The sequence below is a fragment of the Grammomys surdaster genome, unplaced genomic scaffold, assembly GCF_004785775.1.
Source record: "Grammomys surdaster isolate TR1022 unplaced genomic scaffold, NIH_TR_1.0 316, whole genome shotgun sequence".
NCBI lineage: Eukaryota > Metazoa > Chordata > Mammalia > Rodentia > Muridae > Grammomys > Grammomys surdaster.
The window spans coordinates 216,556-242,873 of NW_021604735.1; the positions used below are offsets into that span (position 1 = coordinate 216,556).

A 26,318-nucleotide genomic window follows, 5' to 3' on the forward strand; every position below is an offset into this window, starting at 1 on the left:
CCACTCACAGGGATGAGAACACCCTGGGCATCTTTGCAGCCACACTCAATTCTGGGCACACACTTGTCTTCACTCAGCACGTAGTTAGGTTCACAGACACAGCCCTCCTTGCAGATGGAGGGGGATGTGAGGCTGGTGCCCCTACACAGGCTGTCTGGGTCCGAGCAGGAAGGTGGGCAGGAGGGAAGGCAGTGGGTGTAGAGGCTGTGGGCCGGGCACTGCACGGCTATGGGGTGGAGAGAGAGTGGGGTAAGTGGAGAGGCCCAAAGAGGGTTTAAGGAAGCAGATACTATAGGAACAGGAGAAGGTAGAATGTTTAAGAGAACTTGAAAGTAGGTTTTTTGTTTGTTTGTTTTTTTCCCCAAAAACATTTACTGACCACAGGCTGTGTGCCAATCCCCTAGGAGAGAAAGTAATAAGAATGGGCCTTCTAACTTATGGGATGGTAAACCCCCATGAGGAAACCAAGAACAAGAAAGTACCCAGCCCAAAAACTGGTCCCCAGAATCTCTCCTCACTGTGTTACCTCCTGCCCCTGACCTCTCAGGTCCGGGGACTAGCTCCTTCCTGCCGCGCCCCCAATCTCTCCAGTCATGAACAGCCCCCACCTTCCCTGTGGTCCTCTTACTGATTTCAGTGCAGTTGCTAGTGCCATCCTCGATGTCCTTGCAGTAGGTCCCTGAGGGACACTGGAAACTCCTGCAGTGGATGGTCCCAGTCACACAGGTACAGATTTGTGTGCAGCCTTTGTTGATCCAGGTCTTGTCTGCCTACAGAAGCCACAGGGATTGAAAATGGAGCAGAGGCAGGAGGTCTGGTTATTGGTCGTCGCCCTCATCTCTCTCAAGTGCTGACCTTTGCCCTTCGTATCTGCAGGTTTCACATCTATTCAGTCAACCAATTATTGATGGAAAATTGGGGTGGGGGACCTGTGTGATTGGTAGAGCACCTGCCTAGAAGCCCCATCAAAGTGCTTACAGAGCGACTCCATGGTATTGTCAGGCCGCCAATCTTCCCTTGGTGGCCTGGGGGGCACAGGGCAGTTGACACAGCTTCTGACTACATATGGTTCGGCTGTGGAGGCTCAGCTAGAGAGCATTCATCTAGAATGTTCCAGAACCTGATCAACCTTCACACTCCAGAGGCAGCCATGTACATAGACAGGTGCATCCCCGGCACACAACGCCAAAGAAAAGAGAAAATTGCCCCAACCACACTTTTCAAAATGATCTTTGTGTGTGTGTGGGTGTGTCTATGTGTGTGTACACGTCAGAGGATGGTCCTCCTCACCTTCCATTTCATATTGAGAAAGCTCTCTCTCTCTCTCTCACTCTCTCTCTCTCTCTCCCCCTTCCCCCATTTTTGCTGTTGTCCTTCTCCACTAAGCACACAGCACTAGCTAGCCCTCAAGTTTCTAGGGATTCTCCTGTCTCTACCTCCCATCTCCCGGGAGGAGCCCTTGATTACAGGCACAGGCTACCCAGCCAGTTCACGTGTGTTGCATAGACTCAAATACGAGTCTGCATTCTTTCGGTGCATATACCTAACCCACTGAGCCATCTCCCCAGTGCCCCCCATCCCGCTCTCCACGCCCACTCACAGGGATGAGAACACCCTGGGCATCTTTGCAGCCACACTCGATTCTAGGCACACACTTGTCGTTAAGCAGCACATAGTCAGGTTCACAGGCACAGCCCTCCTTGCAGGTGAAGGGGTCTTTGGTGGTGGAGCCCCCACAGTGGCCTTCCGGGTCCAAACAGGAGGGTGGACAAGGAGGTAGGCAGTTGGTGAAGCTGCTGTTGGCCGGGCACTGCAGAGCTGTGGGGTAGAGGGAAGCTGGGTTAGTGGAAATGATTCAAGGGGCTCAGGATGCAGCAGCTATGGAAACCAGGTGTGGCTGAACGACCAATGGAGCTTTGAGCATTTCCCCCTTGTATTATCCATTCAGCAACATTTACTGAGCATGAAATGTGTGCTAAGCTCCAAGGAATGAAGTAATAAAATGGGTCTTCCAGCTCGTCATGGGATCCTAACCATGGAGAAATGCTGAGAAGGGACCAGATGAGTTGTGGGGTCCCAGAATCTCACTCCTCTATCCCTGACCTCACAGACCTCGGGAACTAATCTTCTCATCCTGCTTCCGATCCCATTAGTCATGAGCGTGCCAGCCCCGCCTTCCCCCAGGTGGCCCCCTTACTCATATTTGCACAGTTACTGGTGCCATCCTCAATGTCCTGGCAGTAAGTCCCTGAGGGACACTGGAAATTCTGGCACTGAATGACCCCTTCCATGCAGTTACAGCTCTGGGAGCAGCCTCTGGAGGTCCAGTTCTTGCCTGCCTGAAGAAGCCATAGGGAAAACAGAGAAGATGAGGAAGAACAGGCTGGTTCAAGGGACACAGCCACACCCACGGTCTGAAGGGCTTCTGTCTGCCCTCCCTATTTGTAGATTCAGCATCTACTGTGTCAATCACCCATAGGTGGAAAAAAAGAAAAGAAAAAAGAAAACCACTACGTCTGGTCAGGATGTGGTGGCACACGCCTTCAGTCCAAGCACTCAGGAAGCAGAAGCAGGAGGGTCTCTGTAAGGTCTAGGTCAGCCAGAGCTATACTGTGGGATCCTGTCTCAAAACAACAAAAACAAACGACTAAATGCTGCACCAGGAGCTGGGGGTACAGTGTTTCCCTGCAATCTTTCTGCGAGAGTGCCTCACTATTGAAGGGAACAGCTCACCACTGTCAGAGGTGAGGCCTAGAATCTTCCAATGGAAGCCTGGTACGTAGCTCAGCCACAAAGCACCAGAGTAGGACCCAACTGATAGGCAAGGCTGGGGGGGGGGCATGTACTAGAGGTAACGGACCTGTCTAGAATCCTCTAGCTTGGGTGTGGCTCATAGGTAGAGGGCCTGCCTAGCCTATGACAGGCTCTGACCAACCAAGGAATAACATCCTGGTTGGAGAGAAGCAGAAGAAACTGGAAAGTGGCCACCAAAATCCTATTTTTTAAAAATACAAATGTAGGCCCCATGGTGTAATGGTTAGCACTCTGGACTTTGAATCCAGCAATTTCAAAATCAGCGAGTTCAAAATCTCGGTGAGACCTCAAATCAATTTTGCCAGGCGGTGGTGGCGCACGCCTTTAATCCCAGCACTTGGGAGGCAGAGGCAGGCGGATTTCTGAGTTCGAGGCCAGCCTGGTCTACAGAGTGAGTTCCAGGACAGCCAGGGCTACACAGAGAAACCCTGTCTCGAAAAACCAAAAAAATAAAAAAATAAAAAAACATACATACATACATACATACATACATACATCATACATGCATACATACATCATACATACATACATACATACATACATACATACATACATACGCTGCTCTCCACAAGACTAGTTAGTTCCCACGACTTCCTGGAGATCCACCTGTACTCACCAGCAGGAGCACTGTGACTACAGAACCACTATAATAGCTTTTGTGGGTTGTGGTCATTTGAACCCAGGTCCTCATAGTTACACTATTCTTGGTTGTCAACTTGATTACATCTGGAATGAACTAAAACCCAAATGACTGGACACACCTAGGAGTGATTTCCTTTCTTAAACAAATCATTTGAAGAGAGAAGACCCACTTTTCTTCTTCTTCTTCTTCTTCTTCTTCTTCTTCTTCTTCTTCTCCTCCTCCTCCTCCTCCTCCTCCTCCTCCTCCTCCTCCTCCTCCTTCTTTTTAAGATTTATTTATGTATGTGTGTACACTGTAGCTGTCTTCAGACACACCAGAAGAGGGCATCAGACCCCATCACAGATGGTTGTGAGCTACCATGTGGTTGCTGGGAATTGAACTCGGGACCTCTGGAAGAACAGTCAGTGCTCTTAACTGCTAAGTTATCTCTCCAGTCCATGAAGACCCATTTCTAATCTGGATCTTTGAGGTGAGAAGATTCACTTTTAATATGTACCGCACCTTGTGTTGGCAGCCTATATAAGGGACACGGAAGAAGGAAGCTTTCTCTTTGTGTGTGCGCTCTCTCTAGCAAGTCCATTCCTTCACTGGCATTAAACTCTTCTTCTTTAGGATTCCAGCATATACTACAGACCAGTATATGCCTGAGAGATCCAGCCTCATGTGACTGAACAACTCCTGGATTCTTGGACCTTCCATTTATAGGCAGCCATTGCTGGATTAGCTGGACCACAGCATGTAAGTCACTCTAATAAATTTCCTTTCTATATATAGTCATTCCATATGCTCTGTTACTGTAGAGAACCCTGATTAATACACACAAGAGAATGACCCACCAAGCACTCTCAAACCCACTTTCTGTACCAACTCACAGGGATGAAGCCACCCTGTGTGTCTTGGCAGCCACACTCAATTGTGAGCACACACTTGTCGTTATGCAGCACGTAGCCAGGCTGGCACACGCAGCCCTCCTTGCAGTTAGAGTGGGCTCCGGTGCTGATGCCCTCGCAGCGGCCATCGGGGTCAGAGCAGGAAGGATGACAGGGGGGAAGGCAGTCTGTGAACTGGCTGTGGGCCGGGCACTGCAGAGCTATGGGGTTGAAGGGGACGGAGTTAGTGGAGAGAGTAGAAGGGAGAGAGTAGAGGGGCCCATAGAATACAGAAACCAAGCAGGGTAGAATAACTGAGGGACCTTGGGGCTGCCCCTCCCCTTCATTGTGCATTCAGCAGACGTGTACTGACAGTGGACTATATGCCAAGGCATAGAGAAGAAAGGAGGAAAACTGTGGGAGAGAAACCATCTAGAGACTGATAGTGAGAACAGACCTAACTCAACGTGAGTACCAGAGGCTGTTCTAACCAGGGTAGCTCTTAGACCTGAAGGCTCAGATCCTTCTTGCCCTGGCTCTGACTTTTCCCGCCTTGAGTGCGCCCTTCCCTCCTTGCCCACGGCTCCCTTACAGATCTTGGCACAGTTACTGCCTCCATCATTGCTGTTCTTGCAGTAAGTCCCTGGGGGACACTGGAAATCCTGGCACCTCATGGTTCCTTGTATGCAGGTACAGCTCTGGGTGCAGTCTTCGGATAGCCAAGCCTTGCCTGCCTACAGCAGTCAGGGGATAAGAAAGGACATGGAGACTGAGGGGGTGCTCTCAAGAACCAGGTCTGAAGAGCTTATGTATGCTTTCCCTATCTTTGAGTTCCAAATCTATTCAGTCAACCAAGCACCAGTAGAAAATCTCTCTCTCTCTCTCTCTTTCTGTGTGTGTGTGTGTGTGTGTGTGTGTGTGTGTGTGTGTGTGTGTTTAATGGCATCTGGAGCTGTAGGTATGGTACAGAGACAAACATCCTGTGTGGAATTCCCCAGTGACGGTCTTTGGGTGTGGCTGAGCAGTGCATTGCTTGCCTAGATCACATCACACAGGGAGTGCTGCATGGTTCAGAGTTGGAAGGCTTGCCTAGAATCCCAGAGTGATATGCTGGGGCAAGACTCATCCTTAGAACATGTCTTCACATTCCAGAGACAGCCATACAGACAGGAGCATCCCAAGCAGAGACAAGCAGAGGGAAGGAGGAAGGGGACCCCAAACCTACTCTCCACACCCACTCACTAAGATGAAGGCACGCTGGGTGTCTTTGCAGGCACACTCAATTCTGGGTACACACTTGTCGTTGTCAAGCACAAAACCAGGGTGGCAGAGGCAGCCTTCTTTGCAAGTGGAAGGGACATTGGGTCTGGTGCCCTCACAGTGACCATCTGGGTCCGAGCAGGTAGGAGGACACGGAGGAAGGCAGTTGGTGTAGACACTGTGGGCCGGGCATTGCACACCTATTGGGGGAGGAGGAGAGACAGGTTCCTGGAGAGGTCCAGAGGGGCCTGAGGAAGTAGAAACTACAGAAAGAAGGCTGGACTGAGCGATAAGAAACTGAGAGTATGTTCATTGTTATCCCCCCAGCAACTATTAACTGAGTGTGTACTTCATGCCACGCCCTTAGAAAAGAAGAAGATGGATCTCCCAAGGGAATGTACAAGACTAACTTGAATTGACTTAAGAGACTTAAATTGAAAAGGAACACAGCCCAGCCATGCACCCCAGAATCCCTCTCCACTGTGGTACCTCCTATCCTCCACCTCTTAGGCCAGGAGACTAAAAGACCTTCTTGTCTTGTCACGGGTCCCTCTAGACATGAGCACACACCCTCTCTACCTTCGCCATGGCTCCCTTACTTATTTTGACACAATTGCTGCTGCCATCTTCATTGTCCTGGCACTGAGCCCTCGAGGGACACTGGAAATTCTGGCACTCAATAGTCCCTCCAATGCAGACACAGTTCTGGGTACAGCTACTAGAGATCCAGCTCTTGCCTTCCTGCAGAAGTCATGTGACAGGAAACACAGTAAGCTGGGAGAGATGCTTCTGGAGAGGCAGCCTCCCCTCCTGTTGAGTGACTTACATTTGCCCTGTCTGCAGGTTTCACCTCTACTGAGTCAAGAAACCACAGATGGAAAAATAATTACATCTGAGACTGGAGGTGTGGTTCAGGAAAGAGCTCCTGTGTACAGTCCCCCATCAAGTGACAGGGGACATAGTGCAGAGATAGCACACTGTCACCACAGCAGCCTGTACCGGGCCCTGAGCAATTTTCATACTCCAGGGCCATTGGTCCAGACAAGTTCATTCCAGACTGAGAGAAGCAATGAAAAGGAGAACGGGACCCCCAATCCTATTTTCTCATCTCACTCACCGGGATGAAGGCACCTTGAGCATCTTTGCATCCACAATGAGCTCTGAGGACACACTTGTCATTATTCAGCACATAGTCAGGTTGACAGATGCAGCCCTCCCTGCAAGTGGCAGGGACTTTGTGGCCAGAGCCCTCACAGCGGCTGTCTGGGTCCAAGCAGGAAGGCGGACAGGAGGGAAGGCAGTTTGTGTAGTGACTGTGAGCTGGGCACTCCAGAGCTGCGGATCAGAGGGAGACTGGCATCAGTTACAAGGGCCAGAAGAGGTCCAAGGAAGCAAAGGCTGCAGAAACCAGGGTGGGTTCACTCAAAAGAACGTGTCTTCCATTTTATTAGTATTTATTCAACATTAGCTGAGTATGGGCTGTGTGCATAGCCCTGAAGAAATAAATGAGAAAGTAAACAAACACACAAACAAATAAGATTCTTTTAAATTAATGTGGGAAACTTATCCAGATCATCCAGTAATAGCAAAGTGACTTCCATGTGCACAGTTGGTAAAATAGGACATACTGTTAAGTACTAGGTATAATGCGGCCACAGGGCAGTGAGGGAAACTGTCAAGAATTTAAGATGGTCTTTAAGGGAAAGAGCTGAGTGGTGCCTCCGAGCTAAACTACCAGCACTCAGAGGACAGAGCAGGAGGATCCAGAATCAAGGCTGTCCTTGGCTACACAAGTGAGTTTCCACAACACAGAGAGAGAGACAGAGCTCAACAGATTTCTCGGCAGGTAAAGGTGCTTGCTGTCAAGTCTGATGACCTGAATTGAATTTCTGGGATCCAACACAGTGAAAAAGAGAGAAGTAAGTCCCAAGAGTTGTCTTCTGACCTCTTCATGTCTGTGGCTACACGTTTGCACGCATGTGCACATGCATATGCATGCACACACACAAATAATAAAATAAGCCAATAAATCAATAAGTGTAATAAAGGAAGCAAAATAGAGAGTGAGCAAAAGGAATATATACAGCCTTCGTGGATGGGTAGAGTCAGCAATATGCTGTTCACATCGGCTATCCCTCAGGTAACTAACGTGCTCTTTCCCCAACCCATCCCTGAGGGATTTTAGGCAGTCACTCTACCACTGTGCTAGACTCCTGGCCTGGCTCGCTTAGCATGTATACCATGTTATAAATCAGAAGCCATCTAGAGATGGTTGAAAGTATACTGGAGGCTGTACATAGGTACTGTGAAGATCCTATGCTATTTTAAGAAAGAGACATAGACATCTTCAGATGTTGCTACCCTTATGGTTCATGGACCCAGTCAGAGCCCTGTTGATATGAAGGGACAACTAAAATAATAATAATAATAATAATAATAATAATAATAAATAATAGCAATAATAAGTTTTAATCATTCCTTGTTTTACATTTTAAGATTTTTATTACTTATATGTGTAGATGTGTGTGCATGTGTGCATGCATGCTTGTGTGTGGGTTTGCGTGTGTGAAAAGGGACCAGAAGAAGGTATTAGATCCCCTGGAGATGGAGTGACAAAGGTTTGTGAGCCTCCTGATGTGGCTGTTAGGAACTGAACTTGGGGTCTTCTGCAAGAAACGCTTAACTGCTGAGTCATCTTTCCAGTCCCCCTTTAAAAATTTAAAGGTTCTTGATTTATGATCAGGGTTACACAGCTGTAAAGATCCTAAAAGTGCCCTTGCCTCCTGAGCCATCTCTCTGGCCTTATTTTTTATTTTTATTTTTTTAGTTATACAACTTAGGCAGGCACACTGGTATTGGAGGATCAGAAGTGCAAGGTCACGTTTGGCTCCCTAGGAAGTCCGAGGCCAGTCTGGGTGGATGACTATAAGGAAACAGTATTTTCTAGACACAACAGGGCACTTGTATACTTTGACTCACAGTGGCTGAGACAACATGCACAAGACTTGCACAAGTTCAAGTCCAACAAAATCTCAGCATGGAGAAGGGAAATGTGAATGCACTCCTACCCCTAGCTGAAGAGCTACTAGCAACTGATACCTGATAGGACGCATAGTCAGTTTTCTTTAAGAGAAAACTGGGAAGTAGAATGGACTCCAATGGATGCCTACACCCCCCACTAAAAGTTACCCCCCCAAAAAAAATCATCAACAATAACAAAAAACTAGCCAGGCAGTGGTTGGCACATGCCTTTGATCGCAGCAGTTGAGAGGCAGAGGCAGGTGGATCTCTGTGAGTTCGAGGCTAGCCCAATCTACAAAACACCCAAAGCTACACAGGGCACTCTGTATTGAAAAGCCAAAATATAAAAAAAAAGAAGAAGAAAAATTACATATAATACATATGAATATATGTGCATACATATATAGTTTAAATGAAGTTATGCCACTTGGGCAGACAGTACTCAATAGACTAACAAAAAAACCTCAGTATCGGATGTGAGAAACCCCTTTGGAGTTGTTGGTCAGGGTGGTGGTTTGAATATGCCTGGCCCATGGGAAGTGGCACTATTAGGAGGTGTGGCCTTGTTGGAGGAGGTGTGGCCTTGTTAGAGAAAGTATGTTACTGTGGAGGTGGGTCTTTGATGTCTCATATATATGCTCAAGTCTGTCAGTGGGATTCAGAGCCTCCTCCACGGATGCCTAGTCTCCTCCTAGCTGACTTTGGCTTACGATGTAGAACTCTTGGCTCCTCCAGCACCAAGTCACCCTGCATGCTGGCATGCTTCCCGCCATGATAATAATGGACTGAACTTCTGAAACTTTAAGCCAGCCCTAATTAAATGTTTGTCTTTATAAGAGTTGCCTTGGTCATGGTGTCTCTTCACAGCAGTAAAACTCAGACTAAGACAGGCATAGAAGTCCAGAAGATGTCCAATACAATGTAGGCTATTGCCTTTGATTGTCCTCCAAAGGTAAAGGATCCGGTACTGGGATCTGAGCTGGGTCCTATCCTATCTGAAAGCCTCCTCCCTGAGGACTGGCTTTCATAGTCCAAGCAGGAGTTGTGCAAATTTCAAAGGAAGGAAGGAAGGAAGGAAGGAAGGAAGGAAGGAAGGAAATAACCAATAGTCCTACCCAGCTGTGACATCTATGAATCACAACAACAAGAAGCATGGTAAGATTTCCCATGGGTGCAATAGTGGCACTTGTATCTTGGCAATAACAACAGCCGTCTAATTGGACTTAAGGCCTGCTTAACAAGTGGGAAAACATTCCCAACACTGGAAACCTAGCATAGGGCTAGCGAGGACATAGATCTTAGTGAAGAATCTACCACTTTACTAAACCAGAATAATTTTTTTTTTGTGTGGTTTTTCGAGACAGGGTTTCTCTTTATAGCCCTGGCTGTCCTGGAACTCACTCTGTAGACCAGGCTGGCCTCGAACTCAGAAATCAGCCTACCTCTGCCTCCCAAGTGCTGGGATTAAAGGCGTGCGCCACCACTGCCCGGCTGTAAACCGGCATAATTTTGAGCTTCGTTCTAAATACTTATCCTTTTATCCACCGATAAATATACTTCTCACCCCTCACCAAAGACACTTCTCTTTGCAACAGATGGAGACCATTACGGATAACCAAAGGTGGTCAAAATGTAAAACAACTGCCCAGATCAACCTGCGTCACAACTCCTACAGCTGAGGCTCGGGGACACTGCAGAAGAGGAGGCAGAAGGATGCTAAGAGTCAGAGGGCCAGGGAGTCTGCTGTGAGACTGTGTCTCCTAGAAACAGAAAAGCATTCATGATGCTTTTAATCACCTCCACAAATGAACATACTGATTATCCAGTACCGATTGGTGAGCCCTGAAATCATATATGATTCATATATAATTCATATAGGATTCACATATCTCTCATATACGAATCATGTCTATGTGAGATCGCTGTACTGATGAACAGCACATTAACATTGGCTTCTAGTCTCCATATGCACATGCTCCTACACACACACACACACACACACACACACACACACACACACACATATAGGATATGTTCAGGAGGACCTTGATTTTGAGGCCAGCTTGAGCTAGACAGATATGTTGGAACAATGTGGTTTCAGCCTGTCTATGGGATAACTACAGGGAGGCTCACGGCAGAAGCTGCTGTTTCTCCAGATAGGCGGCTTGAGGCCCTGGGTCTGGCAGGCATCTTCGAAGGACTGCAGAGAATCACAAAGCGCACGGAAGAGTTCTCTGAATTCACAGAAGCTGTTCATACACTTCAGCAAGAAGGGCTTGATGGGTACCCGGGAGGAACAATGGGCCCAGGCAGGGCCCTGGAGGGCAGTTTGGCAGTTTGCCTGGGCTTTCTCAAAGTCAATGGGTCTGCATTTTCCATTCATGATCTCCTGCTGTTCCACTTGGACGTTCTGCTCTTCAATTTTCTGGCAACTAGAATAAGAAAAGCAAGGGCTCAGAAGAGCTGGCCATGGTGGTATATGCCTCCTATCCCAGCGCTTAGAAGTGGGAGGCTGGAGGATCAGAAGTTCAAAGCTGGGGCTGGTGAGATAGATCAGCAAGTAAAGCTTGTGCCACCAAGTCTCAGGACCTGAATTTGACCTGGAACCTATGTAATGAAGAGGGAGAGAACAGACTCACGCAAGCTGTCCTCTGACCTCCACACATGCACCATGCACATAGACACACACAACAGAATTCATAAAACTAAAAGTAAAAAAAGAAGTTGTTCATTGAGGCTGGAGAGATGGTTCCAGGGGTTAAGAACTTGGTCTTACAGAGGACCCATGTTCAGTGTAAGTACACACGGTAGTTCACAAGCATCTGTAGCTCCAGTTTCAGTGGCTCCAATGCCTTCTTCCGATCTCCATGGGTACCAGGCAAATACACAGGTAAAATACTCATATGTGTAAAGCAAAGCAAAGCAAAGCAAACCAAACCAAAAACAAAACAGATAAATCTTTTTTTTTTTTAAAGTAAAGCACCGGGTGGTAGTGCTGCACACCTTCAATCCCAGCACATGGGAGGCAGAGGCAGGCAGAGCTCTGTGAGTTCGAGGCCAGTCTGGTCTACAAAGCAAGCTCCAGGACAGCCAGGACTATACAAAGAAACAAAACAGAATGAAAGAAAGAAGGAAGGAAGAAAGGGAGGGAGGGAGGGAAGGAAGGAAGGAAGAAAGGAGGGAAGGAGAGGGGAGAGAAAGTTGTTCAAGGTCATCCTTAGCTATAGGAAAGTTTGAGGCTGGTGTGGAATATATAATAGAACTCTGCTTTAAATACACACACACAGACACACACAGACACACACAGACACACACAGACACACACACAGACATACACACATAGACACACACACAGACACACACACAGAGACAGACACAGACATACACACATAGACACACACACAGACACACACACAGAGACAGACACAGACATACACACAGAGACACACACACACATACAAAGACAGACACAGACACACACACAGATACACAGACAGACACAGACACACACATACACAGACACAGACACACACACACATACACAGACACAGACACACACACACATACACAGACAGACACAGATACACACACAGACACACACACAGATACAGATACACAGACACACACAGACACACACACAGATACACACACAGACAGACACACAGACACACACACAGCCACACACAGACACAGACACACACACAGACAGACACAGACAGACACACATACACAGACACACGTACAGACACATACACACACACACAGACACACACACACACACACACAGAGGAAAGGTGATGGCAAAACAGCTCAACAGTAAAAGTACTTGCTGACCCAAGATTACATGTGCACCATGGCACGTTCCAGCCCATATTCACACACACACACCATATATACATGTTAACCATATATACATATTAACAATTAATAAAATAAAATGGAAGTTGGGAGTTAGGTCCCTTGCCTGGAATATTTGAGGTCCACTATACTACAAAGAGGAGGAGGAGGAGGAGGAGGAGGAGGAGGAGGAGGAGGAGGAGGAGGAGGAGGAAAAAAAGGAAGGAAGGAGAAAAGAGAGAGAGAAAGAGAGGGGGGGTAAGTAAATTAGGAAGGAACAGCTAAGTGTGTTGGTGCATGCTTGTAATGCCAGCCTGCAGGAGGCAAAGCAAGAGGACATTGGTGAGTTCAAGGCTAACCTGGTTAATCTACTAAGTTCCAGGCCAGCCAGAGCCACACAATGAAACCCTGTCCTGCCGGGCGGTGGTGGCGCACGCCTTTAATCCCAGCACTTGGGAGGCAGAGGCAGGCGGATTTCTGAGTTCGAGGCCAGCCTGGTCTACAGAGTGAGTTCCAGGACAGCCTGGGCTATACAGAGAAACCCTGTCTCAAAAAACCAAAAAAAAAAAAAAAATGAGACCCTGTCCTGAAAGGGTGGAAAGGAAGAAGGAGGGAAGAGGAGAAAGGAGAAGGGAAGGATGGATGGACTTAGAGGACCATTACTTTGGGTCAATGTTCTGATCTTTCCAGCTATTCATGAACTCCTCCTCATCCTCGGCTAACTCGTCACTGGGTACCATGAGCTCATCCTCTTCTTCGCCGTTGAAATTGCCACACACACCGCAGACCTAGCGGGCAGAGGGGAGGGGGTTTTCAGTGCCATGGAGATGAGGGTTTTTCTTCTTTGGTGCTCAAAGTGAAACCCAGGGAGGGCCTCAGGCAGGTGCTCTATCACTCGGCTACGACCTTCACTGCCTTTTTCAATTTTTACTTTTAATTTTTGGAAACAGGGTTTTCTGTAGCCCAGGCTGGCCTCCAACTTGATTTGTAGCTGAGGATGACCTTAAATTAATTATTGATCCTTCTGTCTCCAACTCCTAAGTGCAGGGATCACAGGCTTGTATCACTACCCGCAGTTTATGCGCTGCCAGGGATGGAACCAAGGGCTTTCTAGATAGTAGGTTGACACTCTTTCAAAAGCAATAAAACCTAAGCCACTTAGTTTTTGAGACATAGTCTCTCTGGGTAGCCTGGAACTTGCCAGATTAGACGCATGTGCCAACATGCCAGGCCCTGAGGCATTTGTCACTGATACGTACTTGCCATGCCTGCTTAGAAATGAACGTTCTGTTTCCTTCCACTCTGCTAGGGAATGACCTCTTCGGGGTGTTAAGAATAGTATGCCTTTCTACACCTCCAAAATCCACCTCCCTAGCACATAGCCAGGTGTTTTCCTTCTAACCTTCCCGTTAGATGATGCAGGGATTTTGACATGTAAGAAATTATTGCTCTCAAACTTGACTTGAATTTCATCCTTAATTGTGACAATGGTATAGACATCTTCAGTCATGATATTGACTCCTGGGATCTGGGTGGTGGCAGGAAGGGTGACCATTGAGTCATTGATCTGAAGGGGAAGACAGAACCATGAATAGATGCAGGAACCAGAGACTCTCCTCCCAGTGTTCAGTCTTCTTTCTCAGCCCAGGATTAGTAAGTACCAAGCTTACGAGGACTAAATGGTCTTTCTGAAGAGTGACGTGGAAGTTGAAGATGTCAATGTAAAGCTGATAGACACCAAAAGTCTTGTTGTTGCTGTTGGTTTTTATGTCAGTCTTGGCACTGATCGTGAAGAAAGGCAGGTTCATGTTGGGGTGGCACACTTTGACCAAGATGTAAGTACATGTGTCTTGGATAGGATGACTATGGTCATCGAAGCTCACGATCTGGGAATCCTCTGAGATGTGACACTCTCCCATCTCTGTGGAGAAAGAGATGGCAGAGGGATCAGGCCAAGGCCCATAGGAACACCACCCACCCTTCTCTCTGCCTAGTCCAGGCCAGAGAGATTCAAGAAACAGAGGAAACATTTAAGCCAAGTGGTGGTGGTGGTGGTGGTGGTGATGGTGGTGGTGGTGGTGGTGGTGGTGGTGGTGATGGTGGTGATGGTGGTGGTAGTGGTGGTGGTGGTGATGGTGGTGGTGGTGATGGTGGTGGTGGTGGTGGTGGTGGTGATGGTGGTGATGGTGGTGGTGGTGGTGATGGTGGTGGTGGCAGCACACAGCTTTGATCTCAACACTCAGGAGGCAGATGCAGGAGATCATTGAGTTCAAGGCTGGCCTCGGCTACAGAGTGAGTTCCAGGACAGCCAAGGCCACACAGAAAGCCTGTCTTGAAAAACAAAAACAAACAAAGGAAGGAAGGAAGGAAGGAAGGAAGGAAGGAAGGAAGGAAGGAAGAAAGGAAGGAAGGAAGGAATCAAAGTCTAAGGATGTGCCACATCTGCTGGCATAAGAGTTGAGGGAAGATAGGGTGGGACCCACCTCCTAGGAATTAAAATACGCTGTGGAAGAGCAGGTATGGGGCCCGTGAGACAGGTGACAGGTAATGGAACCTATGGCCAAGCCTGATAACCTGACTTTGATTCCCAGAACCCACACAGCGGAAGAAGAGAACCGATTCCCTTTGGCTTATATGCCAAAGTTATCCTTTGGCTTCCTTATATTCGCAGGTGCATGGCTACCTCCCCACACAAAATAAATAACAAAATATACTTTTTTAAACATGAAAGAAAGAGCTAGGTATGGTGGTACATGCCTGTGATCCCAACACTTGGGAAGTAGGCACAGGAAGATCAGGAGTTCAAGACCAGACTAGGGTTGGGGGTGAGGAGATGGTAATTTGAGTTCTGACACAAGTCCTTCAGGTAAGGCCAGATTATGTCAGACTCCGGTACAACAGGAGGAGGTGTAGAGGACTGGGAGAGCTGCCCCTCATGACTGAAGGGACATCCCTTGCAGCACGGACCCACTTACCTGCAGCACAGCGTAGCAGCCCTTCCTGGCGCAAGCACACGTGGTTGGCCTTACAGGACGTTGGGCTGCAGGTGATGTTGCCGTGGACTGAGCATGTGCAGAGGGTGGTGCAGGTCTTCTCTGTGTACCAGCTCTCCCCCAACTGTGGGGCATGGCCATCATCAGCAGAGCCAATAGGAAACTTGGAAACTGGAGATGGGTGGACCCCTCCCCAACCCAGAAGGGTAACTGCATTTGGTCCCTTCCCCCATCTTTTTCCCTTCCTTCCCTCCCGCCTTCCCTTCTCCTTTCTTTTTCCTCCCCTGACTCCCTCCCTTCCTTCCTTCCTTTCTCCCCCAACCCCAGCCATTTTCCTACTATCTAGTTATCTATCTTTTCTTTGAGATAGACTCTTACTATGTAACCCAGGCTGCCCTTGAGCTCATGACCCTTCTGCCTCAGCCTTCCAAGGGTTGAGATTACAGGTAGGCACCATCATTCCCAGGATTTGAGCTTGAATTTTTCTCAGCCTCTCAGCATCTAGCCTTTGTCCTCACCCCCACCCCCAGGCTCTGTCCCGCCCCACCTTTTCTTGGGTTCCAAGGCCTCCACCTTCTTGGTTTCTTTTCTCTTGCTTCCCCACACCCACATGAAGCTAGAAAGGGAGAGTGTCCCCTGCCATAAGGCCTCTCACCAGGTGATAGGAGCCATCCTTGTCACTGCAGCCACACTGTCTGAGGGGCACACAGGTGGTTCCACTCAGGATGTGGCCACTCTGGCATTCACAGCCCTCGACACAGGGCAGTGTAGGGCAGTCTCGTGGGGTGCTTAGGGTAAGGCAGGTGGCTGGGCAGGAGTTGGCACACGGGTTGTAGCTGCTCCTGGGTGGGCACTTCAGGGCTAAAAAGGATACAAATGTTAAGGAAGGCAGAATGGCTAGCTAGCTCCTGACTTTGGGGTAAAAATTCCTGGGAAGGGTCTCATGTAGCCCAGGCTAGCTTTGAGTTTGTTATGTAATCAAGTATGACCTTGAATTCTTCATCCTCCTGCCTCCATCTCACCAGTTCTGAGATTACAGGCATGTGCCACCATGTTCTATTTTATTTATTGATTAAGCATTTTATTTATTGATTAAGCATTTTATTTATTGATTAAGCATTTGATCAGTACAGAGTGTTGTCCTCAAACTCATAGTCTTCCTTACGCTGCCTTCCTTGTTGCTGGGGTTACAAGGATGGACTACCACACTCGGCTGTCATGGCTCTACACGGCTCTATTATTTAGCCTTCCAAAGGAAGTATGAGCTGGGCGTGGCAGGACACACCTATAATCCCAGCTCTCGGAGGCCAATGCAGGAAGGCTGCCATGAGTTCAAGGCCAGCGTAAGGTTTAAGAAACCCTGTCTAAAATCCCATGTTCCTCCTCAAAAATGAAGAATGAATTGGTACGTACTCCAACATGGGTGAACCTGGAAAATCATGCTACATGAAAGAAGCTGGCCATCAGAGGACACATTCTATATGATTCTTCGTGTGCACATCTTCACATGTGTGTAGATATGTGTAGGGATGTGCAAGGATATTAAAGTCATATCTATATTAAAAGGGTCATAATTTAAAAATATTAGAATTACACCTAACCTCAGGTTTCAATTTCTTAGGTGCTGTCTACTTTTTTTTTTGAAAGAGAGAGAGAGAGAGACAGACACAGAGACAGAGACACAGAGAGACAGAGACAGACAGACAGACAGAGATAGAGAGAGACAGACAGACATAGACTGACAATGTAGCCCTGGCTGGTCTGACCTTGAATTCCTGACCCTCCTGCCTCCCACCTACTAGGATTACAGGTATCTCTCACTATGCCAGTTCTTCCAGGAAGTTAAGCTTGTAGAGTCAGGGCTGAGGGGATATAGGATGCAGTGTTAATAAATCAGAGTTTCAGCTGGGGAAGAAAAAGCTCAGGTGACAGATGGTCACAGGGGTTTGGTGGTTGTAGAATAAAGTAAATGGCCTTCTTACCACTGAATTTTGTACACTTAAAAATGTTCAAAATGGTTTTGGACACTTTATACAAATGGTGTCACATACGATCCTTTGTGGCTTCTCTAGTGGGCATAGTTTTCAACATCTGTCCGTGTCGAGCTGGGATTTCTTTATTTTTTTATAACTGCATAATTACATAAACACACAATTTTGTTAACCCATTCCACAGTTCATAAGACATTTGAATGGGTTCCAGTCGGTTTTTGGTTTTATTGGGGCCTTGCTAGATAGTACAGCCTGTCCTCCAGCTGTCCTCCTAAGCACAGGGGTCATAGGTTGGCACTTGTAGTGCAGACTTTCATCCACTGGTTGGCTATAATAAAGGATGTTTGTATAGATTTTTGTGGCGTGGAAATTTTTGGTTGTGTCACGTGACGTGGACTTATGTGACATTTCACTAATGCGAGACCTGAGAGAGGTCACGTGATGTTTGAGGAGCGACTAAGTAGGACCCAACGGACAGTGACAGGGCGCTTGCACAGCTAGCCATGCAACACTTTGTTAGTCTCCTGTCTCCACTGATCTTTATTACATTGAGACAGGCAGAGCAGAGAACTTCTCCTTGAATTTTGACTGGTTCTGGTTGTTCCCAATGACTCGTGCCAATTCAGAGGCCTGCTGGTTCTGCTGGTTTGCGCCATTGCTGCTGATTCATGTTTGAATAAACTGATCTGTGGGTTTCCTGATACTACTGAACTGGACTCTCAGTATCCTAACAATGGAGACTGGAACTCAGAACCCAAAGAACTATTTCTAACAGGTCCACATCCCTTTGTCCTATTCAGCATCTTTTCTCTCCTACCTTTAGACGGTGGGCTCGAAGGCGGGGTAGAAGCATTTGAGAACCTTCATTAAAGTAGGTTTTGAAAACTCTAAGCCTACACATTTGTTTAAGAATTTTAGTGCCGATGACTGACTGTCTTCTGCACACACGCAGGACTGTAGGTCAGATGATGAATCTACTGTAACTATTTTTTGGAACTGCCATACTGTTTTCCCCAGATGTCTAAAATGGGTTTTAACTCCACGGTAGTGGGTCTGCCTAGCATACACAGTCTTGGGCTTGATCTTTAACACTACGGTAAGAGAAAAGGAAGGCTGTAGGTCTCAAATCTCAGCAGTGGAGACTCTGTTTGAGAATGCCATAGAGTGCGCAGACAGCTCAAGGCCAATTTTGGCTACTTAACAAGAGTTTGTCTCAAAAACCAAACAAATGAGATTGGGAAGATGGCCAAACTGGTAGTTTGCCAAGTGACTGTGAAGACTAGAATTCGGATTCCCGGCAAGCACAAAGAAGCTGGGCAGACATAATTGTCTACCTGTAATTTCACAACTCAGGAGGCTGAGATGGGGTTCTCAAAGGCAAGCTGGCTAGCTAGACTAGTCCACCAATGAGCTCCAGGTTACAGAGAGATCCTGTCTCAGCAAATAAAGTGGAAAGAGATCAAGGAAGAGATCACCTGAGGGTCAACCTCTGCTCTACACACACACACACACTCACACCTACATACATGTATGCTCACACATGTGAAAATGAATATACAGGGACAGTAATGGATAAATGTTCTGACAGTCTGTTCACCTGAGTGCTCCCAGGACCCTCATGGTGGAAGGAGAGAACCAACGGCTGCAAGTTGTCCTCTGACCTCCACAGGCACAATATGGCTTGTGCATACATGCATGCATGAAAAAAAAGGGGGTGTGTGGCATACCCACATACATGCATACCACATACAAATTCATATGCAGCAAAACCCAACCAACCCAAACAGAAAACAGAATACGTTTAAAACTGTTTAAAGACTGCTTCCGGCCAGGAGGATGGCCCACACCTTTAACACCAGCACTCAGGAGGATGGTTGCCTGGAACTGTCTATATAGATTAGGTTTGACTCAAATTTGGAGAGGTCTGCCTGCCTCTGCCTCCTGAGTGGATTCCAGGTATATACCATCATGCCTGATTCCATCTGATTTTTATTTCATCAAAAATTTAGCCTTTCGTCTAGTTATTGTCCCCCTCCCCACGGCCACTTCTTTTAACAAAACCCTTGAAATTTTTTTTAAATTAATCTTGAGACGGTGTCTTATTATGGAATCCAGCTCTCCTGACCCACACAGCAAGTTTGAGGCCAGCCTGGGTTACATAAGATCCTGAGATCCTGCCTCAAAACAACAGCAGCAACAGCAAAATCAACAGCAACAACCAGAACAGGAACAAAAGAGGCTCTGGCTGCTCTAAGACAAGCTGGAAGAAGCCGAATGAGAAACGAGAGACTGTGGGTGTGTGCAGACTGAGGAACTTAGGAGGAGGATCACTCACGGCAGAAGGTGCTGTTGCGCCAGGCAGTCATCTGCCCAGCCTGGGCACACAGAGATGCGTAGGCCTGCAGGGAGCGGCAGAGGGTTAGGTTATCTCCGTTGGTCTCACACTGGCCATACACACAACTGGAGAAGCTGGCCTGCGGGGGCACCACCTCGTGGCAATTGGAGAAAGGCCCTGGAGGACAAGATAAAGTGGGGGAGAAGGGGGTGAGCCTAGTGAGCAAGCTGGGCCTTGAAGCTTCTGTACAGCTAATTTAGGGGATACGTGTATATCCTGTATGTATGTGCAGGTGTGTGGATGTGTACCAGAGGAGACCAGAGGACAACTTCAGGAGACATTCCTCGGGAATCATCTACCTTGGAGTTTAATTTTATTAATATTAATATTTATTTTGCATATAATATGTATATATGTATGTGTGGGCACATGTGCTATGGCATTAGTGTGTGTGTGTGTGTGATATGTATGTACAGGCTACAGGCACATATGCTATGTCATATAGAGGTCAGAGAACCACTTTGTAGAGTTAGTTCTTTTTGTCCAAATGTACGTGAGTTCTGGGGATTCAACTCGAGTTGAAGCAAGCAGCTTTACATGTTGAGCCATCTTACTGGCCCCTCATATATACTAATATCATGTATGTGTGAGTGTGTGAGCATGCAAGTGTGTGTGTGTGTGTAGAGGCACATGTGTCACAGCACACATGCAAAGGTCAAAAGACAACCCACAGGACTCAGGTCTCTCCTTCCACTTATGAGTCCTAGGGATCAAACCTGGCTAACTGTTAGACTTGCTGGCAGCAGGCACTAGTATCCTATGAACCGTCTTTCCAGTCCTCCATCTTGCTTTTTGAGATAACAGTATCTCATGGACAAAGCTGGAACTCACCACCTCAGCTAAGCTTGTTAGTACCCGAGCTCCAAAGATTCACCTGTCTCTGTTCTCTTGGCACTGGGGTCACACATGTGTGCCACCATCCCTGGATGGTTGTACTTATTTATTTATTTATTTATTTATTTATTTATTTATTTATTTTCATCATCATCCCGTGGGGAAGGGCACACATACAGCAGCACACCTGTGGAGGTCAGAGTACAACTTGCTGGAGTTGGTTCCGTGTAGGTCCCAAGGGTTGAAACCAGGTCTTCAGGTTTGACGGTAAACACTGTTACTCTCTGAGCCTTCTCTCCAGCCTCACATTCTTCTAGGGCGCAAACTCAAGTCTTGTGCTTGCAATACAGGCACTTTGCAACTGATCTATCTCCTCAGCTCCTGCACAGCTAACTTAATATCCACTTGCATTGAAGCCCGGATGTAGTCAGGCTTGGTATCACAGGCCCATAACCCCAGCCCTTGGGAGAATGAGGCAGGAGGATCACCGTGATTTTTAAGACCAGCTACATGAAACACTCTGGGCTAAAACTGAGACCTTATCTAAAAAAAATAAACAGGAACTGGGGCTGTAGCTCAGTTGTGCTTACTTGGCGTGCCCTGGACTCAGTCCCCAGCACCACATGTACTAGATATGGTGGTGAACATCTGTAACCCCAAGCATTCAAGAGGTAGAGGCAGGAAGATCAGAAGTTCAATGGCGTCTTTGGCTGCACAGTAGGTTCAAGGCCAGCCTGAGATACATGGGATCAAGTCTCAAAGCAAAACAACAGTGACAAAACCAGATGCATTGGGAACCAATGTCTAAGAGGGCCTAGCAGTTATGGCTCCTAAAACGATAACCACTAGGCTATTCTGTACCCCTACTGGCCTTCCTGCCTTTCTATCTGTTTCTGGCTCTTTCTTCCATCATAACTGCATGGGGTCATGCCCAGGGTTAAGGACAAAGGGCTCTAGGAGGAGATGTCTCTTACCAAGAGGATTCATCAAGATGGCACAATTTTTAGTCCAGGAGTCGTCCATGTCACTCTCTACGCAGTTGGAGGGCTTGCCCCCAATTAGGAAGCAGCTGGATAAAGAGGAGGGCAGCAGTTAGAGACTTCGGTTGGAAGAGTTCAACAAACTGAAGCTAAGCCACAGAGAGAAAAATGGGAAGGACACAAGGGCACTGTCAAGTGGCCAGGGGACACATTAGGAAGGAAGAAGGCTAGAGAGTCAACAGGACTTCCCAAGTGGCTGTGTCAAAGGTAAGCATAAGAGAAGTCAGTTGGCACAAGCCTGAGAAGTCAGAATAATTTTACTTAATTGTTTACAGTTTTTTTTTTTTTTTTTGAGACAGAGTCTCTCTACATAGTCCTGGCTCTCCTGGAACTCACTCTGTAGAACAGGCTGGCCTTGAACTCACAGAGACCCACCTGCCTCTGCCTCCTGAGTGCTGGGATGAAAGACTTGAGCCACCTTACATTTTATTATGTATTTTTTTAATGTTTTTAATTATGTATGTGAATGTCTGTGTGTGGGTATATGCATATGAGTGCAGGTGCCTAGAGAGACCAGAAGAGGGCATCAGATCCCTTTAAACTGTAGTTACAGGTGGTCATGAGCCATCATGTGGGTGCTGGGAACCAAACCTGGGTCCTCTAAAAAGCAGCTAGCACTCTTAAAGGTTGAGTCACCTCCCCAGCCCCCACCATATCTCTCTATCTGTCTATCTGTCTATCTCTCTATATCTATCTCTGTATCTCTATATATCTATAATCTATATCTATCTATACCTATGCCTATGCATACAAATACGCACACACACACACACACACACACACACACACACACACAATCTTTCATGTAGCCTGAACTAGCCTTGAATTCACTATATAGCCCAGGATGACTTTGAAATACTGCCTCCTGCCTCCACCTGCCATCTGCTGGAATTGCAGGCATGCATCATCCTCCTGATTTATGCGGTGCCGGAGATAGAATCCAAGGCTTCACGAATGCTAGTAGAGCACTTTCCCTATGGGTTACACTCCCAGCCCTGTCAGAACTATGTTTCCAACTTCTAGCCTCAGGTCAGGGATGGAGCCATAGCCAGGGGTTGAGTGTGTATCTGCCATGGGCAAAGTCCCAAGTTCCATCCCAGCACTGGAAACACAAGAACAGAATTGACTGGATTCCTGGGAGTCCAGCACAGAGGGAGCCCAGACACGTAAGAGACAGTCACTTAGAGACGTCCTCCAGGGACCAGTTTCTCTAGGCCCAGCTCATCAGATGCCCAGTTCCCCCATGCTCAGAGCCCTCTCATGTCCATCTCTCTGAGTCCATTTCCCCTAGGCCTAGCTTGCTAAGGCTCAGCCCTCACCAGGCCTAGCTCACCCAAGTGCTGTTCACCCAGGCTCAGCTCACCTAGGCCACGATCCCTATACCCAACTCACCCAGGATCAGAGGCTTCAAGGATTTTCCAAGCAGCTCCCAGCAGAAGTGAATTGACTGCCGGCTTCATGTCTGCACGCAGGTTGTCATCCATGCTGTTATTGTTGTAGTTCCCTAAGGGTGCCGCGGGAGCTTAGCTTAGCTCCAGGCTAGCCTTGAATTATGTAGCCAAGGATGCCCTTGAACTCTTCATCCTTTCATTGACCCCTCCCCCAAGTCATGGTGTTATAGGCATGCCCTACCACACCCAGTTTATGCAGCGCTGGAGACAGATCCCACTACTTCCTGCATGCTAGGCAAGAGTCCCCCCCCACCCGAGCTTTATTTATTTTGGAGCAGGTCTTTATGTAGCCCAGGTTGCCCTTGAACTCCTGATCCTCCTGTCTCTACCTCCCGAGTACCATGATTTCAGGCATATACCATTATATCTGGCAACCCTTTTCTCTTCATCTCTGGGTTACCCGGGCACCTGCTTTTGGACCCAGTGTCCTCAACTCATTCATTAGTTGACAAGTCCTGAGGACACCTAATAGAGACGTGGGAGGAGGGGCGCAGCTTTCCCCTAGGGTGCTTACCACACAGCCCACAGAGTGAGCCAGTGTATGTGGAAGGCACTGTCACCTCCACCAGATGTCTTCCATCATATCGAACTTGAAGCCCAAAGTTTGTGTAGAGCAGGACAAAGATGCCACTCAACCTAATGGTCACCCGTCCTTTCAAAGGCCACACGGGTAGCACCACCCTTCGGTTATTCAGCTGCAGAAGTAGGCAGAATATGACGGGGGGAGGGGAAGATCAGAAACTTGGGACAAAGACGAAGTGGGGCAGGGGGTTATAAAATTGGAGAATAGGATGGAGTTGTCTTGGAGCTCATTTCTTGGAGGTATGAGGATTGGTAATTCAAAGTTATCCTTAGCTACGTAGCAAGTTCCAGGTCAACCTGGACACATGAGACCCTACCTCAACAATAACAATAAAAGAAGAAAGGAGAAAGAAGTTGGGTGGTGTGGGGTCTAGGAAGCAATAAGGACACATACCACAACCTTCCGACCTTTCAACAGGGAGATTTTGAGGTCAAAGACCTGCACGTGGACAGCTTTAACATAGGAGACTTCCAAGTTGCCATCATGTATCTCATTGGTGGCACTCACGACAAAGTTGTTGTCTTGAGATTTGGACCAGCAAGGCTGGGTCAGTACATAAGTGCAGGTGCCCATGAAATGATGCAAAGCCCCGTCGAATGTCAGGTAGTGGGGGTCACCAGAGGCGATGCAGGTGGCTGCACCTGGAGGAGAGAACAGGCTTTGGTGTATCATAATCCCAAACACCAGAAGCCTCAAGCCAAGGCTGCCATCTTGGGGTGGTGCTGTTTTGAGTTAGTACCCATGGTACATCCTTGGACTTGAATTTCCTCTAGAAGACCTGTTGGTTTGGCTCAGGGAGTTCAAGAAAGGAGCCTGCTTCCCCCAACTTCACTTTCTGAGCCCTTGAAGATGCTGCTCCTGCTTTTACAGTTTGGATCTAGAATTTTAAAGACCTATGTGCCAGAATCCTGATTCCCCAGCTCAATCTTATCAGAAGTGGTAGAAACTTTAGGTGTAGCCAGCTGAAGGTCTGAGGCCTTTGGAAGAATGTTGTTGAAGGAAACTGTGGGGTTCTTTCTCTTTCTTTCCTTCATGTCCAAGCTGTGAGGTAAGACATTTTTTGTTCTGCCATATTTCCCAACAGGATGTGCTGCCTAACCAGGGGTCCCAAATCAAAAAGATCAGATGATCACAGACTGAAACCTTCCAGACTGAGGGCTCAAAGAAACCTTCCTCCCTATCCTCCTCGTCATTCTTTTTCTTCCCCCTTCTTTCTCCTCTCCCTCTTCTTCCTTCTCCCTCCTTTTATTAAATAACAAAACACCTATTGATTTTTCACAGTTCAACCACTTCTACACAAAGGCTTTGAGGTTATACAAGGCTTCAAAATTGTGGCCTAATACTCTAGTCAACAGACATCGAGACATTTGCACCTCCGCTCTCTCCCCCATCACTCTTTGGCTCTAGAAAACAAGATCTTTGTTCATGGGACCTTGGGTATCTTCTATATAAGCTCAACAAAAGTAGTGATACTTTCAAACTGACAGAAAAACTCGGGGAAATGGAACTGAACACTTACATAGCACAACAGACAGCTCTAAATGTTGAGTTCTTACTGCCATCATTAGCTTCAGATAACAACCTGACACACTTAGAAAGAAGAGACCTCAAATGCAAGATTGCCTCTATCAGACTGGCCTGTGAACATATTTAGAGGGCACTTTCTTGACTCTCAGTTGATGTAGGAGGGCCCAGTCTATATCGAGCGGTACCATCCCTAGGCAGGTGGCCCTAGGCTGTATAAGAAAGGTAGCTGGGTGTGACTTGGGAAGCAAGCCAGTAAGCCAGTGTTTCTTCAGATTTTTCTACTTCAGCTCCTGCCTTCAGCTCCTGAAGGACTGTAGCCTGTAAACTGAAGTAACCCTTTCCTCCCCAGCTTGCTTTTGGTCCTGGTGTTTATCACAACACAGAAAACAAACTAGAACACGCATGTTTGCTTTGTGAGATTTTTAAGCAAAGTATAAAAATATACTGTCAAATTGGAATTTTCCAGCTAAATCTCGCTCTTCTTTAATAGCTGCTTCTTCTAGTTGTGGATTGATTACATACGGAAATTGATTTCCTGTATTACTTGAGAACTGTAAAAGTTCAGCCTCCTGACAGAATATACCACACTAACAACAAACCAAGAATCTCTTTGGAGGTTAAGATTAGTGACTTTTAAGCCAGAGAAAAAGTCAACTTGACCTTAAAAATATGAACTTGCCACAGAATAATCAAACACACACACACACACACACACACACACACACACACACACACACTAAAAAAAGGAGGCCAAATTCTTTTAACTGCAAATTCCCACATTACTCTTAATTCTGAAGACAATAAATCAGCAAACTCCTTCAACAAAAGTCTCTTTAAAACATCAAATGGCTTATTTTTTGTTTGTTTTTTGTTTGATGTTTTGTTTTTTTTTTTGTTTTGGTTTGTTTTGGTTTGATTTTTCAAGGCAGGGTTTCCTCTGTGTAATAGGCCTGGCTGTCCTGGACCTCTATAGACCAGGCTAGCCTGGAACTTACAGATCTGCCTGTTGAATGCTAGGATTGAAGGTGTGAGCAGCCAGCAAAATAGCTTATTTCTGAAA

At 47.1% G+C, this 26,318-nt stretch overlaps 1 protein-coding gene across 1 annotated transcript in view; it reads right to left on the minus strand.

Moving 5' to 3' along the window:
• Zan (zonadhesin) overlaps positions 1–26,318 on the minus strand; it is a 94,237-nt gene that overhangs the window by 43,142 nt on the left and 24,777 nt on the right. Inside the window, exons 15-32 of the mRNA XM_028777870.1 lie at positions 24,125–24,372; positions 23,663–23,843; positions 23,090–23,201; positions 21,632–21,726; positions 19,764–19,940; positions 16,093–16,298; positions 15,420–15,561; positions 14,106–14,365; positions 13,847–14,011; positions 13,108–13,232; positions 10,741–11,039; positions 6,704–6,921; positions 4,919–5,060; positions 4,330–4,547; positions 2,198–2,339; positions 1,601–1,818; positions 629–770; positions 9–226 (exon numbers count right to left, since the gene is read on the minus strand). Coding sequence (XP_028633703.1) covers positions 9–226; positions 629–770; positions 1,601–1,818; positions 2,198–2,339; positions 4,330–4,547; positions 4,919–5,060; positions 6,704–6,921; positions 10,741–11,039; positions 13,108–13,232; positions 13,847–14,011; positions 14,106–14,365; positions 15,420–15,561; positions 16,093–16,298; positions 19,764–19,940; positions 21,632–21,726; positions 23,090–23,201; positions 23,663–23,843; positions 24,125–24,372 — 3,308 coding nt within the window. The remainder of the gene's footprint in view (positions 1–8; positions 227–628; positions 771–1,600; positions 1,819–2,197; positions 2,340–4,329; positions 4,548–4,918; positions 5,061–6,703; positions 6,922–10,740; positions 11,040–13,107; positions 13,233–13,846; positions 14,012–14,105; positions 14,366–15,419; positions 15,562–16,092; positions 16,299–19,763; positions 19,941–21,631; positions 21,727–23,089; positions 23,202–23,662; positions 23,844–24,124; positions 24,373–26,318) is intronic.